At 43.2% G+C, this 19871-nt stretch overlaps 1 protein-coding gene across 4 annotated transcripts in view; it reads right to left on the bottom strand.

The window, feature by feature from the left end:
* HEMK1 (HemK methyltransferase family member 1) overlaps positions 1-19871 on the bottom strand; it is a 1059949-nt gene that overhangs the window by 746303 nt on the left and 293775 nt on the right. For all 4 annotated transcript variants that reach the window (XM_044077921.1, XM_044077920.1, XM_044077922.1 and 1 more), the window contains exon 2: positions 12863-13593. In XM_044077921.1, the coding sequence (XP_043933856.1) occupies positions 12863-13126 (264 nt within the window). In that variant the 5' untranslated portion in view covers positions 13127-13593. The remainder of the gene's footprint in view (positions 1-12862; positions 13594-19871) is intronic.

Below are 19871 nucleotides of genomic sequence, written 5' to 3'. Positions count from 1 at the left end.
ATTAATGGCTTCAGTAAATGTGCCAAGCACACAACTATGCCATAATATGCTGATGACTCCACCCTCATCTGTTCACTCTCAGATATAAGTGACTTACAACAACAAACTCAGGAATCATTCTCAGCAGTAGAAAACTGATTAAACGACTCACAACTCTAAATTCCAACAAAAGTAAATTTATTTTATTCACTCCAAAACACCTTTCCCCATGTAAAATCTTCTTTTAGCATAAGGTTAGACACAACTCCACAATAGAAACTGTGTCTCAAGCCAAACTTTTTGGCAATTTAATTGATAATCAGCTTAAGTTTGATCTTCGTGTAAAGCTATAAAACGTCAAAAACTATGCATGGGGTCAAGCCTATCTTTCACACAAAGGTCAAACATTACTGCTTCTTCCTCTCTTTTACACCTCTTCAATATTTACCATCTTAAAAAAAATCACACAACTAAGCAAACTAGATTAGTGCTACAACAAAACTATAAAATTTGTTGCTAATCACCCATATAAAGATCATATAACTAGAGTGGACAGAACTTTCAAACCAGCTTACCTACTCTAAATTAGTCACCGCCCACAGTCTAATCTATAAATCTGACAACTGCCCTACACTAAATAATTTAATTCAACTTCACAGACCAAACTGTACCCTAAGCTCAAGTGGTAAGTTCCTTCTAGCCACATCCAAATCAAATAACTCTGCTGGAAATTCCTTCTACATCAACCATACTGCCAAACACTAGAATACTATTTCAATAATGCTAAAACAAACTGACAACCTCCATGATTTTAAAACTCAGCTGAAACAATATCCAACAAACTCATGGCTGTACTCATGCTGATCCTCCAGATACAGTTTCATTTACTTGTACTTTCCTAAACAACTAAGCTCTTTTAGAAAACTGACATCATAAAACTCCTCCTTTTACACTGTTCTCTTTTTTTCCTCTAGATACACACCATCATATCACTCTACCATCATACGTCACCTAGCCTCTGTATTTTCTTACTCCATTCTTCCTTGTAATCTTGTTATTCCTTATGACCTCCTCAGTTACACAAATCCATAGTTTCACAGGTGGTTACCATACTATCAACCCAAGATCCATTTTAAGCCTGGCCAACTTTACGCTACATTTACCAAAATACTGATGATGTATCAATACAACAATGAATTTTATGGTTAAGATATATGCTTGTACACACCAAGTGTTCACAGGCTATCGCTGTATGTTAGGGACATAGTACTAAACCAGGGGTTAATTTGCAATTTCCCATCAAATGGTTCAAGTCATGTTTGAATATGGTTAGGAATGAGATTTCTTTTACAAAGATGGGAAGCCTGGTCCAGAGAAAGGGTGATCTTTGAGACGCATACCTTTCCCTCCAACATGTCCAGTTTATGTTGCAGATAGGTCTAAGTCTTAGAACTTGTACTTCTAATGTTATTTGTTTTGCGGATGTGCAACAAATCCATCAGTATGGGATTAAAGGATGCCTTGTAAGATAGATCTAGATTGTCAAACAGCAGTGTGGAGGCATCTAATTACAGTGATAGAGCTTTGAGAAGATCCACAAAGCTTTTATTGTTACTCTCTTTATTGTTTTTGTGAGGAACCTTTGTGTCTCAAGTTGTTTCAAGTGCCTGGTCAGATATATGCTGAAAGGGTCACTGAAGTCAATGACTGGTCTGATGAGAGGAGAGTACAGTGGAGCAATGTGCAACACAGTATGATTTTCTCACCAGAGCAGACACATGGTGGTCAAAGGTCATGTTACTGTCAACATGTGTTCCCAGATCCCTGACCACTGGGTCTACTTTTAGGGGTGAATTATCAATACTGTAAATTCAAGGAGTGGTCATCTTTCCAAAAGGTACTATTATGCATTTTTTTCACATTGAGTTTTAGTCCATGTCAGTGTTACGCCATCTTGAAATGTATCTGTGTCTTTAAGGGACTCAGTGCCACAACTAGCTTGCACTCATCTGCAAATTTGGTCAGCCAGAGACCCTTGACATATGCCTTGACTTCAGAGAAGTAGATACCAAAAAGGGGAGGCTCTAGCATTGACCATGTGGGACTGATACTGAATGTCCTCTTTGTGAAGGTGGATTTCCCCATCCTAAAGTCTTCTGTCCTATCAGTGAGCCACCTGGCTATCCAGTGAGTGACATATGAGTTTCTGCCTATTTTTTTAAATTTAACTACAATGTTCGAGTGAGGTATTTTGTCAAATGCCATGGCCAGGTCGAGGTAAACAGTATGCACTCTTTTGCCTCATCAATAGCTTTAGCGATCTTCTCAAAGAAGTCCAGCAGGTTAAGTAGGTATGACCTGCCTTTGAAAAAACTGAACTAGGTAGGGTCCAATGTCTACATTTCCTGTATCACTATTTATCAGATCCATGATAATTATTTCCATGGCCTTGCATATGAGAATAGCCAGACTTATGGGTCTGTAATTCCCCAAGTCCATGGAAGGTCCCCCTGTTTGTGCAGAGGGACAACCGTTGCAGTCCTCCATTCATTTGTCATGGAGCCTGACTACAGGCTATGGAGAGAGATTCAAGTGTGCCTGACAGTTCATGTTTTATGCCACTCAGGAGATATCTTGAGATATTATCTAACCACTAACACTCACTACTAGGACCTAGCACTTCACCTTTTTGCCTTTAATTTTTTTTACCTATTTTCTTTCCTTGAAAAGTGTAATTCTACACTGTACCCAAGTATTCTGTATAAAATTAACATTACAACTTGCCTACTAATACTTAATAAAAATGAAAGTTTATGTACTCACCATAATAACAAATCCATGATGTTTTTCTCCATCTGGTTCAACCTGTGGGTTACTGCATCCGACTCAGATCTGAGACCAGTCACACTTACAAGACTTCAGGTGGCCGAGCACCATCTCCTCTACCTATAATGCCTCATTCATGTAGAGAACCCCAGAATGAGTTTGCCCCTCACTGCTTCAACTGACAAAACACCAACCTAAAAGAAATGACATAAAGATACCTATGAATGAGGGAAAACAACCTCTCTATCTCAGTCGTCATATGAAAAGGAACTAGTCACAAAGACAGGTGGGGCAGGAATGAGGGAAGGTTGAACCAGATGGAGAAAGGCAACAGGGATCTGTCATTATGGGGAGTACATATCTTTTGTATCTGATGTTGTCTTTTCTGTCTGGATTCAACCTGCGGGATAGAGTCTCCAGCCATTTAATGTCCTAGGAGATTCTAAGGAAGGATATTTTGCAATACGGTGGAGCCACAGGAAGCAGTGGCTCTTGACTGAATTTCCAACTTGTAGTGAAATACAAAAGTATAGAGGCCCACTCAAGTAGCAAAAACTGCACACAAATCACCCAACAAAGCTCTAGAGGAAAAGGCAGCAGAATTAGTCAAAGCTCTGGTAGAATGACCTTTCATTTTGTGATGCAATGTTTTCCCTTCAAATTGTATGCAAAACACTGCAATTTGGCAACCATTTGGACACAGTAACTTTAGAAAGAGGCTGGCCATCTGAGACTTGGAAAAGGAAACAATTGTTTAGACTTTTTGAAAAATGTCATCCTTTCCAGATAAAATCTTAATTGTCTATGGACATCAAGGCAATGCAACAAATATTCACCTTTGTTGGAAAAATCAGGAAAAAAAAACACATCAAGGTGAATGGCTTGATTCAAATTATTTTCAGTAGCCATCTTTGGAAGAAAGCAAAGAAAAATACGAAGAGACATCTCTCTCCTTATGGAAAACCAAATATGTTGAGACAGAAGAGAGGTCCTGCAACTCAGATATGCGTATAGCAGAAATTACAGCTACCAAAAAGAATTTCTTCCAAGACAAAAGATCCAAATCAATGGTAACAGCGGGCTCAGACTGGTGACCCACCAGCACCTATAGCATGAAAAGCCAATCCCACAGTGCAACAGGGTCCCAAAGAGGACGTAACAGAAAAGTACTGTTAAGGAAGGTCTTTGAAATCTTTAGAACAGCCGGAGGCACAGTATCCCTGACAATGTGGAAGTTGGAAATGGCTGCCAATTGCACTTTAATCGTAGAATAACTGGAACCAGCATTAAACAAATCCAGAAGAAAATCCAGGACCGTCTCGAAAGGGGCCAAAAAAAAGGAGAAAAACCCCGATAGTCAGTCCAAATATCAAACCACTTCCAACACCTTCTGTATACACATCTCCTCAGAGGAGAAGAAGATATGTACCACACTGTTGAAAAGCTTGAGATTTCTGGCTATCAAGGAACGGGAGTAACTATGTGGGTAGCTTTAGAGTCTGGAAATTGGGGGATCCAGACCAGCAGGATGGGAGATGAGATCCGAAAGTAGATTCAGCCAAGGAAAGTTCAGAAGAGGCCAGTGAAAGGGGAATCAAACTTGACAAGGCCAAAAGGGGAGTATGAGAATTGCAGTCACTCTGAGTCATGCTGTCTTCTTAAGAAACTTTATTATTAAAGAGATCTGAGGGTAAACATATAAGAAATGCGATGGCCAAGCATACAGAACAGTGTCCCTGAGAAGAGACTAAGGCTTAATAGTTGCAGCACTTGGTGCTAGAGAGACATGCAAGCATGTATGGACACAGATGCAAGCAGATTACAACACAGAGTTCCCCAGCACCAAAAGAATTGATCAGTAACTCTTGGAACCAAAGATCACTCATGCAGAAGAAGAATGCTCCTGCTTAAACTATCTGCCAAAAATGTGGACCTCCCTGGGATACGAGTTGCAATCAGAAAACTCTGAAATGAAATCACCAACTGTCAGACACGACCTCCAAACAAAGACAGTAAGATTGTGTTCCCCCATATTTGTTCAGATACAAAATGACGGAAATATTGTCTGTTTGGACTGAGATCACGACCACAGGGAGAAAATCCTGAAATTACTGCAATACCAGCAGAACCACCCTCATCTCTAAGGAAATGATGTGAAGATTAGCCTTGGAAGTGGACCAGGTCCTTTGAACTGTCTTCCCTTCAAAAATACCGTCCTCCACAGCAGAAGGAGGGCATCCGTCATGACCATACCGGGGGGCAAACAGTCTCCTTTTGGAAACCGAGGAATACTCCAGCCACCACTTGACCTGATTTCAACATACATTTGTCAGAATTATGAGAAAATCTATGGGATGTGTTACATGAGACCACTGCACTGCCAGAGTCCATTGCAGAACCCTCATGTGATACTGGGCTAGAAGAATCAGACTGATGGAAGCTGCCATGCGTTCCAACAGCTTCAGAAGGAGAGTGGCTGAAGGCTTTTTGTGAGAAAGCAAGAAGACTGTCCGAGATTGAAAACTCAAAATTTTGGATGCTGGAGGCTTTGCAATCTGAAAAATAGTGTCCAAGTGGCAACCTATGGATGCTAGTTCCTGAACTAGCTGAAGACTTAACTTCTGGTAAACGGACAAAATCCTCAAGAAGGAACCAAAAAGAATCTTGATAGAACCCGGATCCTCGTTGGCATTCTGGGACCTGTTGGATGGCCCAATTTGTCAGCAGCTTTTGAATCTCAATGGCTGCCTTTGGTCTCTGCATGCTGCCAAAGAATCTCCAACAGATCACCAAAGGAGGCATCATCGTGGGGAAATCTGGTGGACCCCTCTTCCTCCTCAATGTCAGTATACTCTGTGAGGGACTCCTCAGATGAGTCCAGGTGCTTCCTCTTACACTGCCTCTTACCTGGACTTCCCACCCCAGAGATTCCAGGGACAAGAAGGAAGAGGCAGGGAGGCAGACTGGGAGACAACCAGGGTGGGGTGTCCAGGAGCAGACTGAGGCACCGATGTGAGAGAAAGGGGGCAATGCTCATATTCGACCATTCTGTCCTGACAGGAAAACATCTTATCTATGACTTAGAAATCCAAAATCGAAAACCAAAGCATTCAGACTAGAGGCAAAAGACCTTGAGATTGAAGATCCAAAAGATGCTCCAGACTCCAAAAGAGCCACTGTCTGCCCCAACACCGAAAATGGAGCCGAGTTACTGAAAGCGGATGCCCCAAAGTAAGTGGATGATCTCAAAGCCAGAATCATCAAACCTGACTAGGAGACACCTGCCTCAAAGCATTGGTCACAAGGACCACTGGGCTCTAACATGGCCGGAGTCGAACAGACCACTGCAGGAGCTGCAGCTGTGATCGACTAAGCCACTGGCTCCAACCCAACCCCCCAGAAGGAAAGAAAACTGGTCCTGAATACCTCAGATCCAAGGGGTCAGAGTGAGGAACTAAAGCCAATGGAGCCAAAGCACCAGGGACAGATCCCAGTGCTGACAGAAAGACTAACTGCATGTACACCTGAAGAAATGGCCTCTCCAACTGCTTCAAAGCTTTTGCTCTGCTGACCGACCTGGATGACTAAGTCAATGAAGCCACAGAAGGGGATTTGAAGATCAATCTGGGAGGAAGGGACCCTGTTGATCGGATCCGAACTAGGAAAAGATCTGAGGCAGAGAAGGGGAGGACTCTGGTGAAACCTCTGGTGGTGTAGATGGAGAAAAATGTGACCCAGCCTGCCCCAAAGCAGCCCCTTTACACAGAAAGGCACTGGGGATGCTCAATGCTATAGAAGGAGCATTCACTGAAATCAGCACTGAAGGTGACTAGCTCAGAAATGTAGAAGGTGATGGCTGGTCAAAAACTGCCAGGAGATCCAAGGGCCTTGGGACCTTCGGATTCAGCAGTTCAGAAGGCACAGCAGAGGAATAAGCTGCCACAGACCACGTATGGTCCCCTATAGCAGACTTGGGTTCCTTGTATCCATGTCTATGGTGATCCGACTTATCTCCCTTACCGGAAGAGTCAGAACTGTCCAAAAGGGAGAGGGTCTTCAACACAACTTTACTCTCCTCTCTTTTATGGCTCGACAGCTGAAACCTTCGCAAATAGAGCAAGGTGACCCCAGATGGATGGTCCCAAGGCAGTAGAAGCATTTGTCATGGCAGTCTTGCAAAAGCAGCTTACAAACACACACTACATATTTTTGGATCCCCTTTGAATCCTTAGCAAAACCTATATACATACACACACACAAAATCCTAAGACACAAAAACTACTCTATCACTATAGGCACACATTAATAATGGTAAAACTATCAAGAAACACAATAAAGCCAAAAACACAATAAGAACTCTTGGTGGGAAAAACCCAAACACTAAGATAAACCTGACCTACACCACCTAGCCTACCTAAAAAAAAACTACCTAAACACTAACTACCTAAACCTTAAATGCACACACTAACAGGGTTATAGGACAGAAGGGAGGAAAAGTACACTCAAAATGAGTAAAAAAGGATACATTCCAGTGGAGCAATGGCTGTAGCTGCTGTCCAGGAATGGTGGCAGATTAGATCTGAGGTTCTGTAGGTCAGCAAAGCATTATGGGCAGAGGAGGTGGATCTTGACCAGCTGAAGTCTTGGAGATTTGGTCAGTCTCAATAACCACAGTTTGAATCCAGACAGAGAAGACAACATCTGATCTTATCATTTTGTATTCATTAGAATTGATTACCATTCTCTCCATACCTCTGAAGTGTGCTTTAATCTATATGCACATCTCATAATGTAGTTATAGCTGTCTAAAGCTCTTTTTATGAAAATGTTTAACTGTACATGTTTTTGTGTTTTGCTCAAAAATTGTGTTTGAACAAAGAGTTTTGACCTTTTCTCCACTGAAAAGGTGCTACTTTAATAGCCCAGCTGGACTTTCCCACTAAACACAAATAAATAATTAAACAGAATATGCAAGCAGGTGTGATATTATGGATAGTAGGAGGAAAGTCTAAAAATAAACATTTCCCTGACTCCAGCCAGAAAGCATTTGAAGCTAACTCCCCATAACCCTACTGAACACAGCAAAGCCTAGAAAAGGCAGCAATCTCCAGTCTTGTACTTGGGTCAGCCTTCTGGCTACCACATGTCCAAAACATGGTTACAATACTTCTTTGGTGAAACTAAAGCTCTGGAAGAGTACCTATGCTGCAGCTCAAGATGTCTGCATGGGGAATCCCTTGTGGTATGGAACATCAGAGGAGAGGTACAAGGTGCATATCCTAAACACTCACCAGTCGTTCATGGTCTCCCCATAGCCTCCAGAAACCTGATATGCAACCACATATCCGAGTGTTCCACAAGCAATTGCCCAGAACTGCCCCAGAGTCAGTTCCTCTTTCTGCCAGACATGCACTGGAAATCCCACTGCCAGATTGTTGGATTGCAAATCCAGATCCTGAATAACTGACAAAGATCTGAAACTAGAAGCAAATCTGACAGGAAATTATGTCTCTGCAACATCTACAAATACAACGTTAATTGCAGTACACTCACACACAAGGTATGGACAGGAAAAAGGAAAGGTGTGGTGGTAATTAAATCCAGCAAGAACAGATAATATTGGCCTAAATGATCTCTTACAAGACAACTTCAAAAGATAAAGTGTGGGTCCTCTACTGGGAAAGAATCAAACAGCAAAGGACAATGTGCAAAACCACACAATAGATAGTAAAATAGAATTTTCTTAAATGGCAGCCATTCTAAGAGATCGCCTGAACTCCTCCCCCCTCCAAAAAAAAAACTTTTTCAGGATAGAGAAAAGGAAAATACAACAGCTGTTTCCTTCTTCTACTTTTATACTAGACATACTGCCCTGTTTTAGAGAAGGGACTGAACTCTTTTAATATTAACTGGCCTGGCAGAGTAAGCCTTAATGAAGGTCAATCAAGCACTTTAAATACATGTTGGCACTTATCAGTGATGTCAGGACCCACATGTCCTTAGTGTTATTTTTCCATTCTGCATCAAAAGTGAAAAAAGTTATGTCTTACCATAACGTTCCATCTGAGTTGTTGATCTTCTTCCAGTCATCACTGATGGGTTTGGTTCCGAGCCCTCAGAACTGAGTTGGCCTAATTCCAAGCTCGTGTACACCAAAAACTCTCGAGCTAAGCTGCTACCCATTATACCCTTCTCCCAGTTACTTCAGATCAAGTTTTTATGCAACATATAGAAGAAACAGAAAGACAAGAGGCCATCTCTGCGTAGAAACCCTGAAACACCACAAGGACTCCAGAAGCCTTTGGTGGGAGGGTGTGATGACTGGAAGAAGATCAACAACTCAGATGGAATGTTATGGTAAGACATAACTTCTTTATCTGAAGTTGTTAATCTTCTTCCTATTCATCACTGATGGGACAGACTCCCAAGCTACTTGGAGAACCTGGGTGGCCCTTATTAAAGAACATTCCTGAGAACCACTGAGCCGAAAGCAGGAATACGGATTCCTCCGAGGAAGGTTTGGAGGGCTTCCAGTCGCCCCTCTGCCTCAAAATTTCCAGGATGTCTACAAAGAAGACATCATCAGGGGGTGACCGTGGGGACCCCTCCCCATTATCGTAATCCATACATTCAGTAAGGGACTCCTCTGGGGAGTCCATGCATTTCCTCTTACATGTCCGTTTCCGAGGAGGTTCTTCAGTGGGAGCATCTGAAGAGGACTCAGAAGGGAGGTTACCCTGTAAAGGAGTTTCCTGAGGCTTGCGCTCTCGGTGTCCTGGGGGGCGTGGCCTGTGATACCTGCTGCTCAGAAGGAGCAGGGGGAAGGTCCGACGTAGGAGGAGCGCTTCCCAAAGCAAGCGCCCTCTCCATCACCTGGAAGGCAGGCCCGCCCGAAGAGGAATGGGAGCACGGAACAGAGAAAGACAATCTCGGAACCAGGGACGGAGCCTCAAAAACCTGGGGCAGGAGTCACCCCCGGAGCTGGAGCCAATGAAACAACCAGAACCGGTCCCAGAGCCAAGGGTTCCACCTCTCAAGCATGAGATTGAGGAAGGGATGGTTCAGAAGGAACCAAAACCCAAAGGGGCCTCAGAAAAGGTCACTGTCGGCACCGAGGAGAGGATTCCTCCAGCAGATGTTGGAGCTATGGGCCTCGGAACCGAAAGGGCCAAGGGAGGAGAATAAGTGGGAGTCACAGGGGAAATGGACCCAAAGCCCAGAGTGGGGTGGGTTCTAGGAAAATTTGTAATCCCCCTGGCTGTCAGCAGCTGATCAAACAGTCGCACCACATCCGATTCAGATAGGCTCCTGGTGGACCTTACTGACACTCCTGAGGGGGAGTCAGATTGGTCCAAAAATAGGCTAAATGCTTGTCCCGCAAAAGGATCCAAGGACGGGGAGTACCGGGTCTGAGGTGAAGTAAAAGTAGGCACTGAGGATTCCAGTTTCAAGACCGGCAAAAGGGGAACTATCGGTGCCAAAAAAGGGCTCGAAGCCGAAGTGATAGCTGGGGTGCAGGTCATTACTGGCTCAGATGGAGTCATCGGTACCTATCTCGGAACAGAGATAAGGGACGACGGTACCAAGCTAATGGCAGGCAATAAGGTAGGGTCCGAAACCACAGTCAGAACCATAGCAGTAGTTGGTGTCGAGGGTGGCGCCTATGTGGAAGTCATCACAATATCAGAAGAAACCAGTGGAGCAGAGCTCGAAGCCGAGGTTATCAGAACCGAGAAGGCAATCTTGTGCCTCATGGAAGTTTTATGGGCCTTGTGGTTATGAGGCTTGCCCTTCTCACTGGCCGGTGAAGAAGGGTCTGAATGACAACGTTTTCTGTCCGTAGACGAAGGGGTTGAGACTTTCAATGCAGAAATAGCCTCAGAAAATGGAGAAAGAAGCAGGCCTTTCAGAATAAGTTTATTCTTTCTTTCATTCAGCATCAGTTGACTGAAACTAACACAAATCTGACAGGGAGGTTTCACAGATAGGTGTGGAACCCCCAGACAAACACATTCCTCATGTAGATCGCTGCTGGGGAAGTTTACCATTGCAGCAAGAGCAATGCGTAAACCCCGAAGTCCCTTTCTTTTCAGTCATACCAAAAAAGTGAGTAACTAATCCAAAAAGAGGTATTAAGGAGGAAAGAAAAGAGAAGAAAATACCAACAATGGTATTAAGAATACCACAAGGGTAAGGAAGGGGGTTTACCAACAATGGTAAGAAAGAATACCTGTGGGTAGAGCTAGTTAAGAAAACAAGAAATATAGGAGTTTTGAGAGAAAAACTTACAAAATACTGCAAAAATTGAAAAATACAATACTTAGCTGGAGAGCTCGATGAAATGCTGCTATATGGCTGCACAGCAAACTAGATCTGAGGTAACTGGGAGAAGGGCATTGTGGGTAGCAGCTTAACTCGAGAGTTTTTGGTGTACGTGAGCTTGGTATTAGGCCGACTCAGTTCCAAGGGCTTGGAACCAAACCCATCAGTGATGAATAGGAAGAAGATTAACAACTTCAGATGAAATAATTTCCAATGATCAGTTCTGACTGACAAGACTATTATGAGCCAGCCAAAGAATTCAACCTGTGGTTGACTCACATGAGGTCTCAGAAGAAGTAATGCCTGTATGGGAATGAATTTGCCTATATGAACTTTTTTAAGGACATGATCTAATCTAGTGGAGAAAAAAGGGGGAGGGGTATTCATGCCCTTGGTCGCCAACAGTGACTTTTCTTCTTCTGGAGGTCTTCTAAAAAAATTATTAAATGACCTCCCAAGAGGATACCCGACTAAAAGGCAGCATCTGGAATGTACTGATGGAGCTGCTTATGAAAGAAGGACAAGTATAACCAGGCCATTTTAAACAGGGAACCACTTGCATCAACAATCCTTGCCATCACAAGTGGTATTAATGTGCAGCAGGCAGAACAGAATCCCTTTGTAAAGGTCTTCAAAAGAGATATTCCTCTACCGGCAATAAGGAAGAGGGTGAAAAACAGTAAAACTGTGAGGTTGGCAGCTGGAACAAGGAACTAAGTTGTAAGTAGTGGATAAAAGGACCTAAGTAAGAATATATACTTTTTCATTGACTGGTCAAATATTTTCATGGATAGTACTATAAATAATGTGTTGCAGTGTCACAAAAGGATTGGAGATAAAAGAAGAGAAACAATTATAGGTCAGTTAGCCTTTCTAACTGACACACTCAGTAAACTATGGATGTGCCATTCACTTAGTGCTGTGGGGTTAAAGTGTAAAGTGCAACAAATCCTAAGGCAAGAGGTACTACAGTGATCTATTAGATAACTTCATATGCAAACCGCAATCTGGAGGAGTGACAAATGAAGATTAGCCATGTGGTTTATCAATGAGCTTTACTCTGGGATCACAACAGTATGGCAGAGTGATTAAGACATATTTTACCATGCTACCTCACAGCAGGACTGAGACTGAATGAGTTACTAACAGTGCTCGCCTATTAACTTTTACAGTAACAGGGAAGGGAGCACAGCACCAATAAGTAAGGTGATGCTGTGTGTGTGTGGATATGGTAGGGACTATATCAGTGTGTGTGTTATGTGTCTGAGTGTGGACATAGCTGGGACTATAGTGTGTGTTTGTCTGTGTAAGCATGACTCAGACTACATCAGTGTACATGTCTGCAGGTACCCTTGTGACAGCACTGCGTGGATTGATAGAGAGAACACTAATGCAGTTTTAGGTGTCCAGTTCAGAGACATGGAAGAGAGTCCCTAATGAGCTTTTGCTCCATGCAGCTCTTGCTTGTGTCTGAATCACCTGTTAGCTCTGTAGCGTTACTGGAAAACAGTGCAGTGCTATTAGTGCACCTGAGTTGATCTTTCTGAATATCTCCCTCAGTTTTCAAGAATTTATGAAACATTTGCTTGAATTAACCTAGCAATCAAAGTGTTGAACATTTAAAATTGAACTTATATAGCATTCCCTGGTAAAATTATCAAAAGAAACCACACAGAAAACACACAAAACAGAGATGCAGTTGACAGCTTTCAAGCTTTGAAACAATCCACTTAACTGTTTTAATTCTCAGGACATGTGCAATGATGTATTCAGCAGAATGTTGGGGCTCTGGAATGTCATTCTCTTCAAAAATCTGCCGCCAGTAAGCCATGCATCCCAGCACAGTAGGTGTTGAAACCCTCTTGTCAGTCAGACAGCTGTGCCACAAAATTTTTGACAACTGTATATGCCTCACAGGAAGGCATCTGAAATGTTTTCTTAACTTATGAAAAAGCAAAGCAGCCATTACAGTTTTAGATGAAAAATTAGGCAAGCTCATTCTGCACTGTTCTGTGGAAAGTGAGTAAAGACTGCCAGGAACAATGGCAGCAGGATGAAGAAAACTGTCTCAATGAACTGTATTACTGTTTTAATATAATTAAAAAAAAGGTACCAAAAAGTCACGTTACAAGTGAAAGGAGTTTGATGAAAACACATCCAATTCCACCGAGATAGTGTATACGCCATTTATCATGCATACATCAGATCTGTACAAAATGTTTTTTTGTGCAAAATCCTCTCTGTGGTCTAAAATAATTGGAATCAGTCCCATTTCAATGGTTTAAAGCATCTGGAAACATTCTGTTGTCACAGGTTTCACGTTCAACTGCAATTTCCATATAGAAAAGAACCCATATACATTCTGGTGGAGGACATGCATCCAAAAATTGCTCATGGAGATGTGGAGATGACAGTTATCTATTCCATATAAGGGAGAAAATGCTTTTGGAGGATTTAGTTATTAATCTGTAACGAAAAAAGAAAATATATTAATGTTCTGAAATACACCCAACTACTACATCATTTAACACTGAATCATAATAAAATAGTGTTGTCAGCAAGTACTTGCATTCAGGATGATGGCATATTCATGACAAGGGAATTACTAAGGAGTCTAGTTCACTGGTTCAACAACTCCTTGGATCAGAGGTATCCGTGAGTTACTATAACCTCAAATACATCAGAAATGCCAATACAGCTATTATTAATGGTGAGACAATTTTGCAATATGAAAGTATGGTTGTATAAAATCTTACCATAACATTAGAAGTCCTTCTCTTCACTGTTGTAGCTGTCAAGGATATCCCAATGTCGGCCAGTGTACCAAAGTCTTTAGCTCTATTATGCTCCGTATGTCACATACATGCTCCGCGTACAGGACATAGAGCATAAACGTGATGAACAGATGCAATTACCCAGAACTGAATTGTCACAGCAGAGAACAGTCTCCACAGGACAAAGGTGGCCATGTACATCCAGAAGGAGAAAATGCAGATGGAAAAGGGGGACCCCTCAGCCAAATGGTTAACTAAATCAAAGCCCAAAGGAAAAAAGGGAAGACTGAGGAAGTGTCAGAACACTGTGACAGTGAAGGGAAGGACATCTGTTATGGTAAGATTTTACACAGCTGTACTATGTCCTTCTATATCACTGCTGCAGTATTGCTCACCTTAGGGAGAGTACAAAGGCTCAAGAAAAGGAGTAGGAGGTGGAAGGCTGGCAACAGCCCTTAGCAAACCCATGCAGGATAGCCCTAACAAAAGCTGCTCTGATCCTAGAAACCATATCCACTTCATAATGCTTACTAAAGGTAGGGACTGAGGACCAAGTGTAGCTTCACGGATGGAACTGGTGTCCAACTCTTTCAAGAAAACACCAGAAGAGGCAACAGCCCTAGTGGACTGAGCTCTAGTGGAAGTAGCCAGACACTTGCCATGAAAACAATAACAAAAGGAAATGGCCTTAGATATTCCAGAGGGAGATTGTTTGCTTAGAAACAGTCAAACCCAATGTCCTGGGATGAAAAGAAACAACAAGCTGGTCAGACTTAAGAATGGCCTTAGCTTTATCCAAATATTACCAGAGTTGTCTGTGCAAATCCAGGGTATTCAAGACACCCTCACTAGCAGACTGAGGAGAAGTAAAAAAGGAAGGGACTTGAAATGACTGATTTAAGGACAACTCATTAAAAACCACGGGCATAAAGAAGGGTTAGTATGAAGATACAGCCTGTCCATGTGGGAAAAAAATGCAGAATGGCCATAACGGCTTGGAACTCAGAAACCCTCTGAGCAGAAGTAAGAGCAAGTGATTAGATAGTCTTCCAGGTGCAGAGTTGCAGAGATGATGAAACTGCAGGCTCAAAAGGAGCCTCATTCAATTTTCCAAGACAAAATTAAGGTCCCAAGGAAGAGGAATATGCTTCCTTGGAAGCTGAAGATTCAGGATGCCTTTGACAAATTGTTTGACCTCAAAATGAGAGGCCAAAGGTGGATTAAAGGCAGACCGGCAGAAATAGCTGACAAATGTGCATTCACAGAAGAACAGGCCAAGCCAGACTGGTGCAACTCACACAAGTAGGACAGAACCAGATAGAACCCCACTAAAAAAATGTCTTGGCTCTGAACATGGCACCAGACAGAAAATCTTTCCATTTGGACATATAAGACTTTCTGGTTGCAGGTTTGCTTGCATGTTGTAAAACCTTGAGCACACCCTCACGAGAGGTGCCTAAAAGGGATCAAAACCCTATCACCCTCAGCTGAAGAGTGGATAAGTGAGGCTGGATGAGTGACCTCTCGACCTGTATGAGGAGGTCCAACCGGTGAGGAACTTGTAGTGACTGCCCCTGGCCAGATGCCTTAAGAGGGAGAACCAGTGCTGTCTTGGCCAAAAGGGATTCACTAACAGGATTTTGGGGGGAGTCCAGCTGAATCTTCTGCAGGACACTTGGAAGAAGAGGAAGAGACAGGAAGGCAGAGAAAAACATCCACTTCCAAGGGGAAAAAAAAGGGCGTCCCTCTTCAAAGCCAGCTGGCAAGACACTCTGGGACAGAAAAAAGGGAGCTGCCTATTCAGAGGGGAAGCAAAAAGATCTATCTGAGAAATACCCCACTGATGGATAATGTCCAGAAACATATCTCTGTGAAGCATCCATTCATGAGCCTGCGTTGTGGACCTGCTCAAAGAGTCTGCCACTAGACTGTGTTCTGAAGGAATATACACTGCCTGAAGAGTTAGCTGATAACTGAGAGCCAGACCAAAGGCCTGAAGAGCCACCCTGAAAAGAAGGTAAGACTTTGTGCCCCACTGCTTGCTGACATACCACATTACTGTGGTGTTGTCTGTGTAAACCTTCAGAGGGGCTGGACAAAGCATAGGGTGAAAAGCCTGAATGGCCAGAATCAGAGCTGTCATCATTTTGATGTTGTTATGGTCTGACTTTTGATGGGGGTAGCCAAAAGACCTTGAAATTTCAGGTAACCACAGGAAAACTCAACCCCATGTCTAACGGGTCGGAGAACAGTCTTTAAGGGGGAACATGAGGCTGAAAAGGCAAGTCTGAGTTGATGGTAAGTTACTGAATCCAGTACTCCAATTCCTGCTTTAGACAAGGAAGAAAAGGCACTCTGAAATCAAAAGGGTGGCAATGCTGAAGCCAAACTGATATGAGATACCACTGAAGCTTCCAAATATGTAGTCTGGTGAGAGGGAGCACTGGAATAAAAGAGGCCATGAATCCCAGGGCCCAAAGAAACTCTCTGGCTGGAATGGCAGGCACAGGAAAAAGAAATTGAACGACAGCTGTCAAAGACAAAACCTTTGGAGGTGGAAGACAGACCAACATTGACACTGTCTGAATCCTGCAGCCTAGATACACATGATCCTGAGAAAGAGTTAGGACAGACTTTTGGAAGATGACAGTGAACACCAGACTTTAAAGGCGAGATATGGTGAACTTCAAAGCCTCCACAGGCAACTGGGAGAAGGTGGCTGAATCAACAGGTCATCTAAACAGGAAAAAATCTGAATGCCTTGATACCCTTGGGGCAGTAGAGAGACCAAAGGACAAAGCAAATAACTGAAAATGAGAAGAAGAAACAGAAAAATGCAAAGATTTCCTGTAAAGAAGGTGAATAATAATATGAAGGTATGTGTCCTTCAGATCCAAGGGCACCAGAAAAGCCTGAGCAACAGAAGAATCAGGGTTTGAAGAGAAAGCATGCAAAAAAAATGGAACCTTGAGAAAGATGTTGAGCAAGGAGAGATCCAGAATAGGCATCCAAGTGCCCTATTTTTGAGCTTTTGAGGAACCAGGAATATTATGGAGTAAAATCTCTTTCCCACTTGGGAAGAAGGGACAGGCTGAACAATTTACTGATATACCATGGACATCAGAACCTCTAAGAAATGAGGAAGCTCCTCTCAAGGAGGAGGAGGCATCCCTGTAAAATAGGGGAGTGACTTCCATACCATGAAGTAACCAATAACGTAAGCAATCGAGTCCAGAGTATATCTGGTCATGTGGGTATGGTAACTGATGGCCATAAAGGTCAAAGTGGAAGTCATAAAGACCTCTTTCCAATCCTCTCTGTTGCCCTAATATCCTTATAAGAAGACAGAAACTTGGTAGAGGGCAAATTTACAGCATTTATAGCATTTACTGTCTGTGTTTTTCCTTATCTCTGTAATAAAACAAAAAATCTCTTGTTTTCCCACTTTACTGAACTAGAGTAGTCCAGTTTCAGAGTTGCTGATCCCCTGGGCTTTGTTTTTAGTTACTGTTACTGATCCATTGCCTTATTAGGAAGGGGGAAAGTTTCTTTGCTTACCAGTGGGAGTGGGAAGCACTGAGCCGCCTTTTGTCCGATTTGGTGAAGTTTCAGCCAGAAACTAGTAGTCCATTGGTCGCTTTGGGCCAATTCCTAGCTCCCTTCAGCCCCTGCTATAAAACACGCTTAAACTGTACTGCTGATCTAAATCCAGCATATCCTATAACTGAAAAGTTCATCTCTACTTGATTCCCAAGTAGACTATTCTCTATCTGTAAAGCCTAGCACTTACTCCTACAGTACTTTGCACCTTGATAAAGCACTCTTATTATAGATAGTACCCCACCAGCCCAAAACCCACTTCCCGGAGTCCTTTGAAAGTTCTTTATCTACTACTTCTAGTATGTCGAGGGATCAGTTGCTAGTGTCCTCTCCAGCTCAACTGGTGAACCTGGGAATATTGAGGCAATGTTACAATTGCCTCATGTACACAGACAATCCCTCTCCTTCTCCCACAAAACACAAATACATGCGAGAGATGCAACTATACGGCCAAACTGGAGGCTGAGCTCTCTCAACATAGGACTGGCAAGACCAGACAGGAGGAGAAGGCAACCACACACAATACATACCCAGTCACACATGGTACCATCACAACTTCAAATCATACACATACTCACACAAAGACATACCCGGAGGCTCTGGTCAAAAATTTACCAAAACAGCAGAGGCCACCAAAGCAGACACCCAAACAACTACCACCTCACGACCCAACACATGCAACACATAGACCACACAGTCAGAGTGTCAAACAGTCACAGCCCTTAAGGCCAAACAAAATGCCAGACACACTTGTCATTGGTGATTCCATAGTCAGGCACACTGACGTCCCGCTCACCAGACTGAGTAAGGAGAAGGTCACAGTAAGCTGCCTGTCGGGCGCTAGAATCCGCCACATAACGCAAGCACTCAGGTCTCTCAACAGCAGGTACGGCACGACTCCAGTCATTGTCCACGCTGGTGTCAACGACCTGAGACGCACTCTCCTGGACTACATGAAAGGGACGTCGAGGGAGCTCTCTGATTATGTAGCCCAGGCAGGTATGACCCTGACCTTGAGCAGTATCCTACCTTCACCTAGAATGATGCCACAATACAGTGATAAGATGATCAGCTTTAATAATTGGCTTAAATTCTGGTGTCATTCAAAGGGGATCCAATGTCTGTCTGCCTGGGATGACATGCTGGACAAGCCACGCTGCTTCAAGGGACGGCTTGCACCTGTCACCCCTGGGCTTCGGATATTGGCAAAGGCTCTTGCCACCCCATAGTGCCTTTTTAGGCAAGGCTCAAATTCTAAACCTACCACCCTAGAACACCAAAAGGAAAAACTAAGGTAATGCTGCTCAATGCCAGAAGTCTCAATCTCAAGATGCACGACTCGAGGCCCTTCTCAATATGGAGAACATCGATGTCTGTGCTGTGACAGAAACCTGGTTCAAGGCTCCTGAGAGCACCCCAGCACTAACAGGTTTCACCTCATATCATGCCCGCCCCAAAATCCGGACAACACCAAGAAAGGAGGGGTGTCCATATTCATAAAGGACACCCACACCTCAAGGTTGGTGGCAACGCACGATGCATCGGAGACCATCCAGGTGCAATTAACCATAGGCAAGACTGCTCTGCAATTTGTAGCATGTTACAGGCCACCCTCTCAAACTCAGGAACCTCACATGGCCTTCCTGAAAACATTGGAGGGATAAATGTATCTCCAAACACCATCATACTAGGTGACTTCAACTACCCTAATATAGACTGGGAACACTACTCAAGCCCGAACACTCTAACCCAAAGATTCCTGGAGTTCATAAACTCAAATGCCATGGAACAACTAGTCACCATCCCCACAAGAGGTGAAAACATACTTGATCTCATCATCACGAACATGGGATCAAAATGTTCAACACCCAAGTATACCCCTCACTGGTGAGATCAGATCATAAACTAATCTCGCTGGAGGTCCTCATCCCGCCCCCACCTGAAACAAAAAAGACCACAGTGAAAAACTTCTCAAAAGCCGATTTCACACTTCTAAAAACTAGTGTGGTCTCCTTTAAGGCCCCTGAGCCAGTGGTAAACATTACTCAAACCGCTGAATCACTTACAAATGCCTTCTACCAGCACCTACAGGGACTGCATGGATCAGGCAATCCCAAACAAAACTAAGACTCTCTGTACCAAAGGTAAGCATCCAGTCTGGTGGACCCCAGCCATAAACAAGCTCTACAACAAAAGGAGGAAGCTACTACAAGATAGAGCAAAATCCTTGAAAGGTAAGACACCTTTGATCATTATAAGTAAAACTAAGAGCTCTCATAAAATCATCCAAGGCAAATTTTGAGAGAAAAATCGCCAAGGACTCTAAAGACAATCATAAGGCCTTCTTTAGCTATGTTAGAAACCTAGGAG

This window comes from Protopterus annectens, chromosome 7.part0, assembly GCF_019279795.1.
Source record: "Protopterus annectens isolate FY-2018-M chromosome 7.part0, PAN1.0, whole genome shotgun sequence".
Classification (NCBI taxonomy): Eukaryota; Metazoa; Chordata; order Ceratodontiformes; family Protopteridae; genus Protopterus; species Protopterus annectens.
Note: the sequence above shows the minus strand (reverse complement) of the source record. Positions and strands in the feature narration are given on the sequence as shown.